The sequence below is a fragment of the Sciurus carolinensis genome, chromosome 1 (assembly GCF_902686445.1).
Source record: "Sciurus carolinensis chromosome 1, mSciCar1.2, whole genome shotgun sequence".
Classification (NCBI taxonomy): domain Eukaryota; kingdom Metazoa; phylum Chordata; class Mammalia; order Rodentia; family Sciuridae; genus Sciurus; species Sciurus carolinensis.
The window spans coordinates 204727918-204743371 of record NC_062213.1 but is presented as its reverse complement, the minus strand read 5'-3'; the positions used below and the strand labels follow the sequence as shown (position 1 = coordinate 204743371).

The 15454-nt window shown below is 39.4% G+C and overlaps 1 protein-coding gene across 22 annotated transcripts in view; it reads left to right on the top strand.

The window, feature by feature from the left end:
- The window catches only part of Camta1 (calmodulin binding transcription activator 1), a 772653-nt gene that overhangs the window by 17493 nt on the left and 739706 nt on the right, over window positions 1-15454 (top strand). For 20 of the 22 annotated variants that reach the window (XR_007109574.1, XR_007109573.1, XR_007109572.1 and 17 more), the window contains exon 2: window positions 11127-11196. The exons of 1 other annotated variant lie outside the window; for it this stretch is intronic. Coding sequence is in view for 14 of the 21 variants with exons in the window: in XM_047559183.1 (XP_047415139.1) it covers window positions 11127-11196 (70 nt within the window). In the remaining 7 variants the exon portion in view is untranslated. Of the gene's footprint in view, window positions 1-11126; window positions 11197-14076; window positions 14236-15454 lie in introns of all 22 variants that reach the window. One more of the 22 variants, XM_047559174.1, reaches the window with a different exon arrangement.

Here is a 15454-nt window from a genome sequence, read left to right as displayed (position 1 = left end):
CAACAACTAAAAAATTTTTTTTAAAAAAGTACATAACTATTTTTATTTAGAGATACTCACATAAAAAATGCAGAAATCTAGGACTTTTAATTGGTTGTTTTTGTGTAATTCAGAAACAGTTATTTCTTTGTGACCTTATAGGTTTGGCTACTTAGAAATGTAGCACTGGCAAACTGAGTATTTTTCTGAACATTTCCGCTAGTCATTGATGGCAGGATTCACTTCATTATATCTTAAATTACTCCAGAAGCCTGTGGGGTAGAAGTGGGGGCAGGCGTGGCTGTATCTGACTGAGGCAGCTCAGGGTGCCGGTGTGAGGTACTCAGAGCTGGGAAGATTTCCTGGAAGAGGTGGAATTTAACCTGGCAACATTGACAGGTGGGAGGAGAAATTCCAGGATGAAATGGAGCAAAGGAAATGCCAGGAAAGGACTTGGGGCGGTTAGAACTCAAAGGGCATTCTGGGAAGGTAGGCCTGGAAGAGCAGGTAGGTTCAGGTATAGGCCTAGGAAGTCTGTCTGAGGAGCTGCTCATCATCTGTTCAGGGAGAGGCTTTCAGAATTTTTTTTAAGTAGGAGTGGCACTGATGGGATAAAGTTGATTCTCCTTTAAGGTGCTGCTTGGGCCACCGGCTTGCCTCTTAAACTTCCTGCACTCCATACAGATACAACTTGGCCACACACACAGCATGCTCAGTTTTTTCAGTGTCTTCTGTCAGGGTCCATGCTTCCTCATGGTTGCACACTGCAGGCCTTGCACACTGCTGTTGCCTGATGTAGAAGGTGGCCTTCCTTCAGAACACAGGTACTAAGCTCACATGTGCTCTTGCTGACGCTCCTTGGCCTTACTTTGTCCCACACCAAATTGGGCACCCTTCCTTTTTCACCAGAGCACTCTGGTTTTCCTGATCGTAGCATATTTTAGTTCCTTCTGGAATTGCTTGCTTCTGTTTCTCCCTCAGTTAGGCATTCATTTCTAGAGGTCAAAGACTTGAGTACCTGGGCTTAGTAAGTGCATATTGGCTGAATGAATGAAAGAACGAACAGGAAGGACTAGAATTGGGATAAAGTCACTCCTGGCAAGAATTGTGTGTGGCTTTGGGTTGAAAAAGAACTAGTGTGACTGAATTGTGTGTGTGTTTGTTCCTTTCTCAAACACAATTTTGTAAGTGATTGAATGTGGGCCTTGAGGGACGGTGACTCCTAGATCTTGAACTCCCAAGAACTGGGAGTGTGGCGAGGCCAAACATGAACTAGGGAATACAGGAGAGATGTTTTGGACTGCTCTGTTTTAGATGTAATTGGATAGCTTTAAAATGTGAATGTACAACATGACATTGGAAATGTGGGTCAAGGACTAGGGAGTCATTCATATCAACCTTGTCTCATTTTTCTTTTGATATTTTCAGAGGACAAGGAAACACTGGTTCTGAGGTCCATGAGATCAGCCTCCTGGGCACTGCACAGAGTGGAAAAGGGCAGTGGGTCCATCTGGAGGGGCAGACAGATGTGCTAGTATGCCCTTATGGGAGTAAACTTCATGAAAGCAGTGACCTTGTTTTGCTGGCTTATGGCTGGTTCCCTGTGTCCATAACAAAGCCCGTGTTTGAATGAGTGGATCAGTCATTCATTTGAAAAGCATTAGAACTCTTTGGAGTGAGTGAGATGACTGTGGGAGAAGAGAAGGGGCTTAAGGGCAGAAATGTGGTGGATTCTTAGATTCAAGTGTGTCTAGAGGGTGAGGATAAGTAGAGGCTGAGAAAGAATGGCCACAGTGGTAAGCAAGCCAAAATATGCAGCGGGATTTAGAGTGCAGGGGTGAAGGGAGACCATTAGTTGTAATGCTGCCAAGAGTTCGAGTAGACTGAAGACTAAGGGAAAGGAATTGGTTTTGTTAATTTGACAGTGAGTTGAGAGAATAAAGGTGTAGAGATGGGATAGATGATTCTTTCAAGAATTTTGATGGTATAAGCAGATCACTAGTGGAAATGATAGTGAAATGATTGATCAAATTCAGGTTGAGAAACAAAATGACTGGGACCTGGTGAACTGTGTGTGTATTAACTACCCATTGGTGCTGTAACAAATACCATAAACTTAAGTGTCTTAAAGTCATACACCTTTATTATTTCAGAAGGCTATGGCTAAGGCTGCAGCCTCACACTCCATGAGCCTCAGCACCAGGCTTCCCTTTCCCTCTGAAAGTTGCTGTCATGGGAAGATTCCGCTGGGGAAGGGTTCACTGCCTTGTGGGCTCTTGGACTGAGGCCTCGGCTCCTCTGGGTGCAGGCCAGAGGCCACCCTTAGTTCCTGCCACATGGACCTCACCCACATGGTTGCTTGCTCATTAGAGCCATCAAGGGAGAGTCAGCTAGCAAGCTAGAAGTCACAATCTATGCCACCCAGTCACAGAAGTGACGGCTCTGTATTGCCGTAGCTCTGTGTTCTGGTGAGATGCAAGTCACCAGGCTTAGCTACACTCAAGGGCAGGGGACTGCACAGAGGCAGAAGCCTCATGGGGTGGGGATCATGACAGGTACATCATGAAGTTTGTTCACCACAGTAGGGAGGGATGATGGGACCAGGAGGCATTAGGGCAGTTCTTCAGGTGGAGATCCTGTAGGATGCATATGAAAGGACAAGAGTTCTCAAAGAGGGTAGTTTTGGAAGTGAAGTTTCAGGGGAAAGTTAAACCTTGTCATGCGGTTGACCCTTCACTGGCAGCCTTCTGCCCCTCTCCCTTCATCCCCAAACAAGGGGCATAGGTGCCTTTTTGTGACTTCTCTCCTTTAGACAAAATAACATAGTGTCTTATAACTGCCACGGATAAACCCATCTACCTTGTTAAAGTGGAATTAGTCATCAGAAGGTTCCTGGCCTTTCAAAGTGTCTGCCCTGCTTTTGTTGAGGATGAAATGAGGTGATCCACATGGAAGTATTTTATGTAAAGTGACATGCAGATAAAGGATATTAAACTGTATCCCTCCCATGTATGACAGGTAGTTTACATGAAATTTAACTTACATTTGCCTTGTTAACTTGGGTTCATTGTGTTGTCTGTTAAGTTATTGAATTGGGCTTTAGTTAATACTCTAATATTTTCAGGACCTTTTGAGTGGAGTGTTTCCTTTTATGACAGATAGTCCCAGACTGCTAACACCTTTCAAGTCCTTGTGTCCATTTTTAATTTAAATAGAAAGTCTCTCCTTGCTGTCCCTTGTCATTCTTTTGCGTTTGCCTAAGTGTCAATTTTTAGCTCTCTTCCCCTTCTGATTTCTTTCCTCTTTTCTCTGGGCTTGGTAGCCTGATAATCAAGCCTGTTAGAATTGTGAGCAGTTTAGTAGCAGCCAGTCCAGGAATGTGAGTTGGAGCTCTTCTCTCGGTAAAGTGGGTGAACTGATGTACGTGGACTTTGTGACAACCTCTTCTGGCCTTTGGAGTGTGTCTTGGCTTCCTTCCTGGTCCTGGCTGTGCAGACTGAGGGAGGCTCCCACATATCTGTGTTCCATTCAGGGGAGCGCGGCTGCTATCTTCTTGGCATACACCTCATTGCTCTGCTGTAAGGAACAGTGTCAGTTCTCTCCTTTAGTTTTGATGAGGTTCTAGTGTTTTGGGCAGAAGTGATAGGTGATGAGTGGTCTGATGCATGGACCAGAAACTATTTGGGAAGTACAGGAAATATTCTTGAGAGAAGACCAGGAGCCAGGCCTGCACAACAGTCTCTGTTCCTGAGCCTCTTGCCTTTAGGGTGCCCACCGCCCAGCTTAGCTTACTGTGCACTGCACGCTGTTCCTCCATGTGTTCATTGCTTTGACTTTCTGTCAGAGCCACCTATTTCTTTTCTCTGCCCTAAATTTTGGGTGCTTTGTGGAGTAGCATTCCTGTCTTCTGAGGGAGTGAGCTGTGTTCTTGTAGAAACAGTCCCGGATAGTGTGGGGAGCTGGGTCTGGAGCCCTGTTCCTTCCTGACCTGCTGCCCTGGCCAAGTGCCCCAGCTGTGCCTTGGCATCCCCTTTTCTGGAATAGGCTTAATGTCTGCTCCTACCTTTTAGAATGAAAATTAGATTTTATATAAGAAAATGCTTTTATGTATACATAATATAGAAAGAGGCCTAATTTGTTGGGTTGATTCTGCTGATATTTGATTATTCTCTATTTCTGAGGAATTAAAAATGTCGTTATTATTAGTATTAGTAACAATAAGTACTGCTAAAACAATGTAATTTTAAATCATATTTTTTTCCCCTGAATATGTTGTATTGGAATATGTGTAATTGTGTAAATGGGGACACTTACTAAGTGCTCTTTGATTATTTTCAGACCGTTGAGTATTCTGGCTTCCTGACCAAATTGAATTTATGAGAATTCTAAAGATATTGTGATTCATATCAGGAAAGATTTTTTAAAAAAATTCTGAAATAACTTCAAATACACTTTACATGAATCTCTGGGAATAAGTGAATCAATTGATCTGATTTCTCAGACCATAAATCAGGCTGCTGTATTCTAGAACTAGTTCCTGTGAGCTTAAACCGGAAACTACTCTATGGTCTGTTCTAGCTATTTGTTTGCTTTTGAACTCGACTCTAGGTGTGGAACTCAGTTTGAGAGCCTGAAATGGTCCCAGTTTCTTGGAGGTTCCAGTTTCACTGTTTAATTTCACCCACCCTGGGAGGAGGTAGCACTACCTGCTGGACCTTATCCTTTTAATGTGTGTGCCTGCCTTCATTTTGACTCTATCCTACGGGAGTGTTGTGAGGTGGTTATGGTACGGCAGTACTTAGAGGATATTTTAAACTTCTTGGAAAGAAAGTATGTGAGCATAAAATATTTTTGTACTGTACTACGTATTTATATTCCTGTTGACTTTTTGTGATTCAGGAAAAGGATAAAACTGTTTGCATTTACTTGTTGGCTATCCTGTCTTAGATATTATTAGCCCAGTTTTGTGAAGTGTCCCTAAAGCATGTCTTATGACAGATCTTGTGCTGTTTTATTTAGCAGGTGTGTGCTGTAGCCAAGAAGTTGCGTATTGGCCATTAGTGTCTGTGAACACTATTATGTAGCCCCCATTCCAGTTTCCCTAACTGGGTCTAAAGTAGTTTTGGTCCTTTTTCCTCATTTCTTGAATGAGCAAAGTGATCTGGTTCTTCTAATATATATATATATATATATATATATGCATATATATATATGTATATATATATATATATATTTTTTTTTTTTTTCCCCACAGCATGACTGGACCAAGACTCCTTGACTGCTGTCTTGCTGTGAGTCATTTGCTCTTGTCTCAGTGGCAGGAGCCCTTAGGCTCAGCACCTCAGAGCCATTGTTCAGGGTACCTCTAGGGTACCAGAGCTAGGAGGGAGCTCAGGTGGTATTAGTAGAGGGAGAGCAATGCCTAAGGAGACAAGGAGGCCTTTGGTAGAGCCCAGGGCTGGGGATGGGGTTACTCTTTTTCCTTTCCATGAACTTTTGGAAATGTCTTTTGTTCATAAATTCAACAAACATTTGAGCTTCTGTTACATCCAGATATTGAATTAGGTATGGGAGATACTGGAATGAACAAGCCAGACATCCCTCAGGATGCCCTTGGTATAATCTGATTTTGAGTATGTTAGAAAAAGATTTATCAAGAAGAAAAACTAGATGCTGAGTGGTTTGGGAATTAAGGTGGAGTTGTAGGTTGGCACATGCCATTTCTGGAAGGAGTGACTTTTCTGTAAGTAAGAGACAGTTTACAGATGGCATTGGGTAGAGACTGCTAGCTGGTCCTGAAACCTACCTCCTTTTCCTGGGCATTTCCCAAACTCCCTTGTGTTTTAGTTGTGGCTTTGTGGCCAAATTCTCTTCAGTGGCGTGAGAGCAGAGAAGTGTGCTGCTTCCAGGCCACTCCCAGAGCCTTTGGGCACAGGTTTGTGCTTTTTCTTCATCTAACTCAGTGCAGAGGAACCCATAGACCTAGGAAGTCCCCTAGTGGCTCAGGTGCCAGAGCCACTGCTTGGAGGAGAGCTATCTGCTGACTGGGAACACCTGTTTAGGACTTCATACAAGCTAGAAATAAATATTTATGGTATTTGCACCATCATACAGTTTGTTGTAGAGTTAGGCTGCCTGACTAATGTAGACACCATGCCTAGTGTACTGCATAAGGCTGGTGAGTTTACTAAAGGGTTGAAGGATTCCACACTGCTTTGATTATTTATATGTAATGCTATGTGCAGTGACTGCATTTCATGAATCAATCTAAGTCAGGATAGAGTAAGTGACAAAAAATGTTTAATGCATCACTTCTAATTGGTACACTCAGTATGGACTCGCTCTATCTTTGATTTAATAAGCTATGTGGATCCTCAGTTAGCTTTAAAGGTACTCTGTGGAGACTTAAACATCCTCAGTCCTTATTTCAGAGAACTGTAAATACAGTTTTCATCATGCTACTTCCTCTGTTCCAAAGTCTGTTATCACTTCTTATCATATAGCATTTTGTTTCAGTAATCCATCATCCAAAAACTGTGCATGTATGTAACGAAAGCACCTAAGTGCAACATCCTGACCTAAAGAGAGACAAAATGAGTAAAACGTAACCCCTGCTCTCAAAGTTTGTCCTTGGTATATTAATAGTTAACTTCATTTCCACACTACCACCATCTGCCCTTCATTTTAGTCTTTATTATACCATGTATTATTTTTTCATTACCCCACTTTCATTGTTGTCTCCTCAACTAGATAGTGTACTTTCTGAAAGCAGGAAATATATTTTTTAGTGTTCTACATCTCCCCTTGGGTACTTCTAGCAGATGCTGGGTGCTATACTTAATTGAGAAACTATTTCTATGTTTTTTTTTTTTTTTTTTTAATTGTCTTGCTTGGATATTCTGCTGGAGTTTTGTATTATAGTCTGTATTAGCAGACAGAAGTACTTTTTAACTTATTGAGTATTCATTGAATTATGCAGTTGAGGAATGTCAGGACTGGAAGGATCTTTTTTAGACCATTTATCTAATTCCTGATTTTTTAGGTTGATCATCTGGTTCCTGATACTCAAGGTGTGGCCATGAATCACGGCATCGGCATCACCTGGGGCTTTTTAGAGACAGACTCTCAGGCCCCACACAGACCTGTGAATCAGAACCCGCATTTAAACAGGATCCTCAGATGACCTGCATGCACATAAAGTTGGAGAAGCCCTGCTCAAGTCAACCTCCCATTTGACTCTTGAGAAAACCAGGAAAGTCATAGTTGCCCAGAGCCACACAATTGTTTTCTTGGGATCATTTGGGAACTATTAATGCGGGGGTCCACTCCCCAGACATTCTGCCCTAACTGGTCAGGATTGCTGGGCATTAGAATTTAAAACAAACAACAAAACAAAACAAAACAAAACAAAACAAAAAAAACCCCTTGATGACCAACTGAGGTTGAGAATCGTTGATTTGGTTATTGATAGAATTCAAGTTTTTTGATGCTCTGATCAAGCATTCCCTTTACCCCACCATTCAGGAACAACGAAAAAAGTCCCACAGAGTTCTCATAGTAGCACATCACTCTTCCGTTTCCTTCGTAACATTTATCCCTGTCAGCAAGTATCTGACTCCTGTCTGCCTTGTTCCTTTGACATCCATCTCTGGAGGGCAGGCCCCTTGCCTGTTGTGTTCACTGCTGGATTCCAGCTCCCAGAGCAGTGTCTGGCATGTGGCAGGTGCTCCTTTTATATTTGCAGACCAAATGGAAGGAGGAAAACAGTTAAGGAGGGAAACACAGGCTGCCCTAGAGGTGCGCAGAGGGCTGCCTAGTCTTGGGGCCATAGGCTTACTGATGGATCAGTGCCTGGGCCAGTGGAGGAGTTGGCCAGGTAGAGCAGCAGGACTTCCACAGCTGAGGGAGGGTGTGAGCCCTCATCTGTCTGGCTTGAAAACTTGTGCCTTTCCAGTCTGCCTTGTAGTCCTGGGAGGCTGGTTTGCCTGGACTTCTCCACAGTGAGGGAACTAGGGTGGACCATTCCAACTCTGCAGATGCTTAGGGCTGCCTCCTCCCTCTGTGGCTGAGTTGCCACAGTTTTGCAGACAGGCATCTAGTGGTAGCGATAGCCATGCTCAATATGTGGTCCTGTGCAAGGCCCTCACTCACTGCCTGGCACAGGAGTGTCTCTTCGGAAATGGCCATTTCCTTTCCACTTTTCTTGTGCTTTGACTGGAGGTTTCGAGGTTAGGGTGACTCACCTTATATGAGTTTCTTTTCTAGTTAAATTAACTGTTAAACTTTATATTTTATACCACTGCTATGGAGAAAACATGCTTAATTTTGTTCATGAAGTTTCTGTTTCAGGTATTATTTTCATGCTTACTTCTTCCTGTTTGTTATTTGAAACATTTTACCACTAATTGTCATCAGACTTTGAATTTGGGTGTGAAAATCCTTTTTTTGTGAAGCCATTCATTAGTGTGTCCCACTGAGCATAACTTTTTTAAAATTTCATTTTATTTTTTATTTTATTTGTTCTAATTAGTTGTGCATGAAAGTAGAATGCATTTATACATTTTGATAGATCATACATAAATAAAGTGTAATCTCTCATTTTTCAGCTTTTGACTGGGACCATGGATAAGGTGTCTTGAAAAGTGCTCATCTTTTGCTGTCTGCTTTTGGTAGTAAGAAATCAGAAAATATTGTCTGGAAAGTAAGAGTTTTTTTTTTTTTTTTCTTTTAAACACCATTAAACTTTTGTTTTTGGTACTGGGGATTGAACCTGGGTTCACTTAGCTACTGAGCCAGATCCCCGGTCCTTTTCATATTATTTCTGAGACAGGGTCTTGCTGAGTTGCTGAGGCTGCTCTCATACTTGCAACCCTCCTGCCTCAGCCTCTGGAGTCACTGGGATTACAGGTGTGGGATTACAGATCGTGGCCTAGCACGTCAACTTCAAATTTCAGTTTAGAAGCTGCACGAAGATGAGAGTGTTGCCTTTGTGTTGCAGTGGGCTGTTGGAGATTCTGGTGGATGTCGGAGGAAGTCCGGTTCTGCTGATGTCACATCAGCCTCTTTGCATGCTGCAGTCCCCTTTTCTGAGGGTAGTCCATAGTTCAGAGGGAGGATCCTTGCTTCTGGATGCTTCCCCATTTACCAGGGATTGAACTCAAGGGTGCTTTACCATTGAGCCACATCCCCAGCCCTTTTAAAAAATATTTTATTTAGAGACAGAGTCTCTGAGTTGCTTAAGGCCTTGCTAAATTGCTGAGGCTGACTTTGAACTCCCGATTCTCCTGCCTCAGCCTCCTGAGCTGCTGAGATTATAGGCGTGCTTTGCTGTGCCTGGTCCCAGGTTGTTACTGAACATATTACCATAGATAGCCACCGCTGATGAAGTCAAATAGAGAGGGGTGGTTAAAAGTCTTAGAACAAGAATTTTCCAGAAGCAGAAAAGAATTAAGAAGCTGATGGTTATCCTGGTAGCTAGAAGGCATTTTATGGAGAAGGGTTTATTATATGAACCCTGAAAATAATTTGACTTCTGAAGCATTTGACCATGGATACAAGGGAGAAGAAAATAAAAAATTCATGGAAATCAAGTTTAGTCAGGTTTTATCATTCTTTTTGGCATAAAAAATTCAGGCAATCCTCAGTTTGTTCTTAGAAAATGTAAAGATTATTGAAGATTGTCCTTATTAACATAGTAACAATCACATATTATAATTGTTTGGTTCTTTTGAATTTAAAGTACTTTGGTATGTATTAGTCCATTTCTTTCTTCTTTCTGTCCTGTAGATCAGAGAGAAGTGGTCTCGTCTTTTTTTAATGAGGAAATAGAGAAGTTCACTTACTTTCCCAAGGACAGTTAGCAAGTGGTAGAATTGAGCTCTTCATAGTTGAAATAAGAAATGTTAAGGTTGGTTGCTGAACTTGTAAACCATCTTTGGTTTTCAAAGTATACAGATGGGAAGTTAGTTGATAATGTAGGATGTATAATCTAAAATTTCACTTAATACCACAACGAAACAAAAAAGTTATTAGAACTGAGAATAATTGGCTGGCAAGACCCAAAGAAATTTTTTTTAAAGTTACCCCCCGTGTAGGTTTTAATATGAAAACTTTAATTTTATTTGACTAAAGCAGCCTGAGAGTAGGGACACTGTCTTCCGGTTTTCTCCTGATTGTCTCAGATTCCATACTGCACGAAGTGCAGTCCAACTGTTGGTTGGCACTCAGATTCTTTTGTTTGAGTTGGGTGTTGGGCATTTTGCTGGGAAATGGTTGATAACGTTGGTATTGACTGACTGCAAAATGAATATGACATTGGTTCTTAGTAAAAATTTACTCTATGTACTGCACATATGTATCCTATTTTTAAAAATATGACAAAAATAATGAATGTTCACTAGCAGAGATCTTTTTTACACACAAATCTTAAGTTGTTGGCGATTCATGCATGCTAGGCAAGCACTTTGCCACTGAACTGCATCCCCAGCCATTTTTATTTTATTTCGAGACAGGGCCTTGCTAAGTTGTCTAGACTGGTGTCAAACTTAAGGTCCTCCTGCTTCAGCCTCCTGAGTTGCTGGGATTACAGGCATGCACCACTGCACCTGGCTACCTCTTAAGTTTTGCAGCCATCATAAGCCTACAGTGGAAAAAACTTTTCCCTGAAATTTATGAATAAATTGTTAACGTTTTTGTCACTCTCAAATACTTTATTATATATTTCTTAAAAGCAAGGACATTATCTTCCATAACAATACCCTAATCAAAATTGGAAATTAATATTGAGACATCTCTACCCTCTTATCGTCAAATCCTATTTCAGTTTTGCCTGTTGACCCAGCAGTGACTTGTTTAAAAAAAAAAAAAAAAAAGTTTACTCAGAACCTTGATACTGTTGTATCTGATTCTGTTGTTTCTTCAGTCTTCTTTAATACAGAACAGTTCTCAGTCCTTTTTTGACTTCCTTGACCTTGACACTCTTGAAGATTGCAGGCCAGTCATTTTGTGGAATGTTGTTCATTTTGGATTTGTCTGATGTTTCCTCATGATTAGATTCAGGTTTTGCATCTTTGTCAGGAATATCACAGAAGAGCCAGAATATATCTTTTTCAAAGATTAGTTTTACATTTTATTTTCTGTTTCCTTAGAGCGTTTCCCAAAGTGTATTCTGCGGAACTAGCACCTACTGTGTTCTCAACACCGTGCCACCTATAGAAGGTAGGATTTGAAAAAGCTTTTGACTTAACAGGAAGGGGTGGGCTTGGCAGTGAGAGTGACTCCTCTGTCAGTGCAGTAAATCAGCTTTTGACCAGGACTTAGAAGGCTTGGATTCTGCCTTTAACTGCTGTGTGATCTTAGATGAGTTACTTAATCCTTCTGGGGTCGCAGAGAGAACACTCTCCTCATAAAGTTTCTGAGAGGATTCACAAAGCAATGGATTCAATCACACAGAAAAGCCAAAGCACTCTGCAGGTGTTGGATATTAATAGAACAGTTCTTCAATTCTAGAGTCCAATACCAAGTGATACCGAGTAGGAATAGTGTGGCATTGTGGGAGAAACCACAGGTCATATTTGAATCCCACTTGAGCCACTTGTATCTGTGGATCCTGGACAAATTAATCTCAACCTCAGGTTCCTCATCTGTAAAGTGGGAGTGATAAAAATTTTCTATTTTATCAGAGGATTAACTGAGAGAGTGCAACGTAAAGTGCTTTCTGGGTGCCTGATGTATTAGAGTCCCACAAGTGCTTACCCCCAATCAGTAACAGAAGATAGATTTACTTGATCACATGTAGCTGAAGTTGGAATTGGATGGAATAAAACAGGAGAGGGTACCTTTAAACCCAAATTGAAGTCATGGATTGAAGGGCTTCTGTGCCTTTATTTTATCTGCCCCATTCACATATTTTTAGATTGAAAATGTAAATGCAGATAAATAGAAGTTTATCAAACTTGAGTTATGAATCCACCTAAACCATGATCAGGGATTTAGTAACATGATTGACAGGATAAAGGTAAATCTGGGCCATCCAAAAATAGGAAGGAGGAGAAAGGTTGTTAAAATACCTAAGCTAGTTAATGTTTTTCTACTCAAAAAATTATTATTTTTTATCCTTTAAAAATATTTTCTGTAATTATAACTGGGCTTAATTCATTTTGGAGACTTGCATTGGAAAAGAATAATGCAAAATCTGATCAATGCTTGGCACATAGTCAGTGCATAATTAATATTTATTTTGGATGAACAGTGCTTTGAAGGTCTGAGGTTAGTCAAGATAGTGCTGGCTGCTGTGAGTGCTGTGCTGACTTGAATTTAACAATATGTGCTTATGTTTTCCTGAATCATTTCCTCTCCTACTCATTAAATCTCAGCACATAATAATTAGAGCTAAACAGAAAATTGTAGCGCTTCCTTTTAATTTTACCACTCCAAGTTGTTGATCAAATATATTCCCAGTAAGATTTAGCAATTGGATACACTGTTATACCAACTTATTTTGAACAGTTTGGTCTAGATGTTGAGAGATTAATCATTATCAACTTGATTGAATAACAGTCTTCATTTTGTAGAACTCAAATTATTTAATTTTTATTAATTATGAATCAAAATGGATGTATCATTTCTAGTTTAGAGTTAATGTAGTTACAGTTTATCTTGCAGAAGTCACAGCCTGTCCCAAGGAACATGTCAAATACATTTCTTTGGATTTAAATAAAGGATTTGGCAATGTGAATCTCAGTTTTTGGAAACAAAACTGAAAGCAAGTGTTCTATTTCTTTCTTGTTAACTAAGTGAATGAGCATTTTGTACATTTTAGAAAGATTTAGTTAAATTATAGTATGCTTCTAAAATTATCATTTGGAAAATATTTGAAGGTTGACTAGAAAGGATGGTTCATTCTCTAGAATTATAGCTGTCAGCCAAGTAAATCATCTGTCAATTTCAAGAGCTTTACTGGTTATGTTTTTATTGTGATGTAGGTTAGAATATTATTTTGTAGAGTCATATATCATACATGCATATTTTGTTAGATAACAATAGTGAAGTGTTTCACCGATATTTGGTTGACACTCCCATTTTGCAGGGTCAGAGTTTGACTATTTTGATTGAAGACTGAGATGCAGCTGAAACCAGTGTATATCTTAATTTTATTAAGATACTGTTATTAGGATTTAAAAACTGGCATGTGTATTTAATTATTTAATCATTTATAGTTATTCCAAAAACATTACACAGTAGCTTTTAATTAAAAACACATTTTCATGCAGTATTGCCATGTGAATAGTTCTTTGCCAGTATAAAAGCAAAGTTTCTCTTTATTACACTTTAACCAGAAACACCAAAAATTTAAGGCACGAGTTTTAACATTTTTTGCCCTTTTGAGTTCTTACATTCTTTTTCCCAGTGCAGAAATCATCATATTCATAATGCACAGTGGGAAAATTTACCCAATGTTATGAGTCTTAAAAACATCCAGTTTACACTAGCATGAACCTGAAGTTCTGAAAACAGTACAGTTTAGAAGCTAATTAAGGGAAACCTGAGGGCTGGTCATCATCTTACTACTTTTTAGGCCCTGGTTACACATCCCGTCCCGTAAGTGCTTTATGTAGAAGCTTGGTTGCGATGGCACTTACACAGCCTACTCTGCTTTTTCTTCTTAAAAGCTTCTGGGCCAAATCACCACAGCCTGATTTGGTATCAGAGTGGAGAACTGAGGCTTTTCCTGTAACAGCCAGTTGTGCTATTGAGAAAACACACACACTCACACTCACACTCACACATACTTTATTTACCATAGACAGCTAGGTAGTTTTTTTACAGAGGCTAAAAGGACAGAAACAGATACCAGGTTGCGATCACGAACATCATCTGCTCACTGGTGTTCAGAACTCTCAACAGCTAGCTTTCTCAGAGACAAGCCTGTTCACATGCAGTGCAGTGTAAGCCCATCTGTCAAGCACCTAGCACAGTGCTGTTTTCACAAAAGGTACCCTGAATCTTGAATATTTGAATTGAGTATAGATTTTAGAATTTTATCTCTATTCTCAAAATCATATACATCATCATGGTGATTTTTTTTTTTTTTTTTAGAAATGAGAATAAAACCACTTCTGGGTCTGAGAGAAGGGAAGTGAAGGCTCCTGTGATTCGGTCTTCTGTGCTTTAAAGTTTTATGGCCCATGGTACCTCCCTCTGGAGGATGAAGTGCAGGGAGCATGCATAAGCACATAAAATTAGAAAGGTTTTACAGTGAGTAATTAATACAGAACTTTCTATGAACTTTCTCCTAGTTAACAGTTTCCTTTTGATTTCTAAGTAAGACTTTTTGAAAGTTTAATCTTATTTTGCTATTAAATTAAAACTTTAGATTCTAGATAAAAACAGTCAGTTTTTAAGTTTTTTGAGTTTTTATCCTGTTATAGAAATATATGATGGCATTATAATTCAACTGGTTATGTAGTTCATGGACCAAAAAAGATTTAGTACGCTAAAACTCTCTTAAGTTCATCCCTATAAAATATTCTATATGATGTAGTAAAATTTTTTAGACTATTTCTATGCCCAATATTTTCCTTTTAAGATCTTTTCCATGAAAAGGAATGTGTTAATCAGATGAGAGTATTTGGAGAGCGTTTTCTGAACTTAAATATTTTAAAATTCTTTCATGTTGTTACATGTTCAAAAGAATAGACTGTGCTAAACAAAATTACTATAAATAACTAGAAAAGTATATTGCATTTCACATCTAACATTATTAACTAATGCTTATATACTTATATAAGGCTGCTGAATTGTAAGACTTGTTATTGAATGATAGTAAATTTTATAGGGATTGTGCCTAAAGCAGAATTAGAAGATCTCTAATTAGAGATTTGGGAAAACTGAAAATATTAAGTAACTTACCCAAGGTCACACAATTAGAAAGTAGCAGAACTGGGCCAGAATCTTGGTCTCTTTAACTCAATTCAGTGTTTCTGTTGTTTCTTATTAATATCAGAAAAAGTTGATACGATTGTCCTATTGGAGCAAGTTCAGTCCTTAATGTTTCAATGTGCTGCTCCTTAGTACCCTAGTTATTCATTGTACCCTTTGGTTGTGTATTGGGGAATTTATTTAGCACTAAGAAAAATTGGAGTGGGTAATTTGAAACTTTGACCTAAGTATGCCAAAACTGCTTAGGAGTTTTGAGCCAGGCAGAGACTATGTTATAGGAGTCAAATAATAGATGATATGTAAATAAATGACTGAAATAAATGTTATGTATCTCTTTTAGAAGGCATCAGGTAGACTGATTATAGATTGTCAGATTTACCATCTAGTTTAAAAGTAATTAATTTTTAAAAATTCATTTTGAAGAGTTATATTTTGATGAAATATATTCTGTAGATATGTACTTGTAAATCAAGTTAATCAAAGTGATATTTTTCGATTCAGGATAGAAAGACCAGCTTCTATATTACTAGTAGCT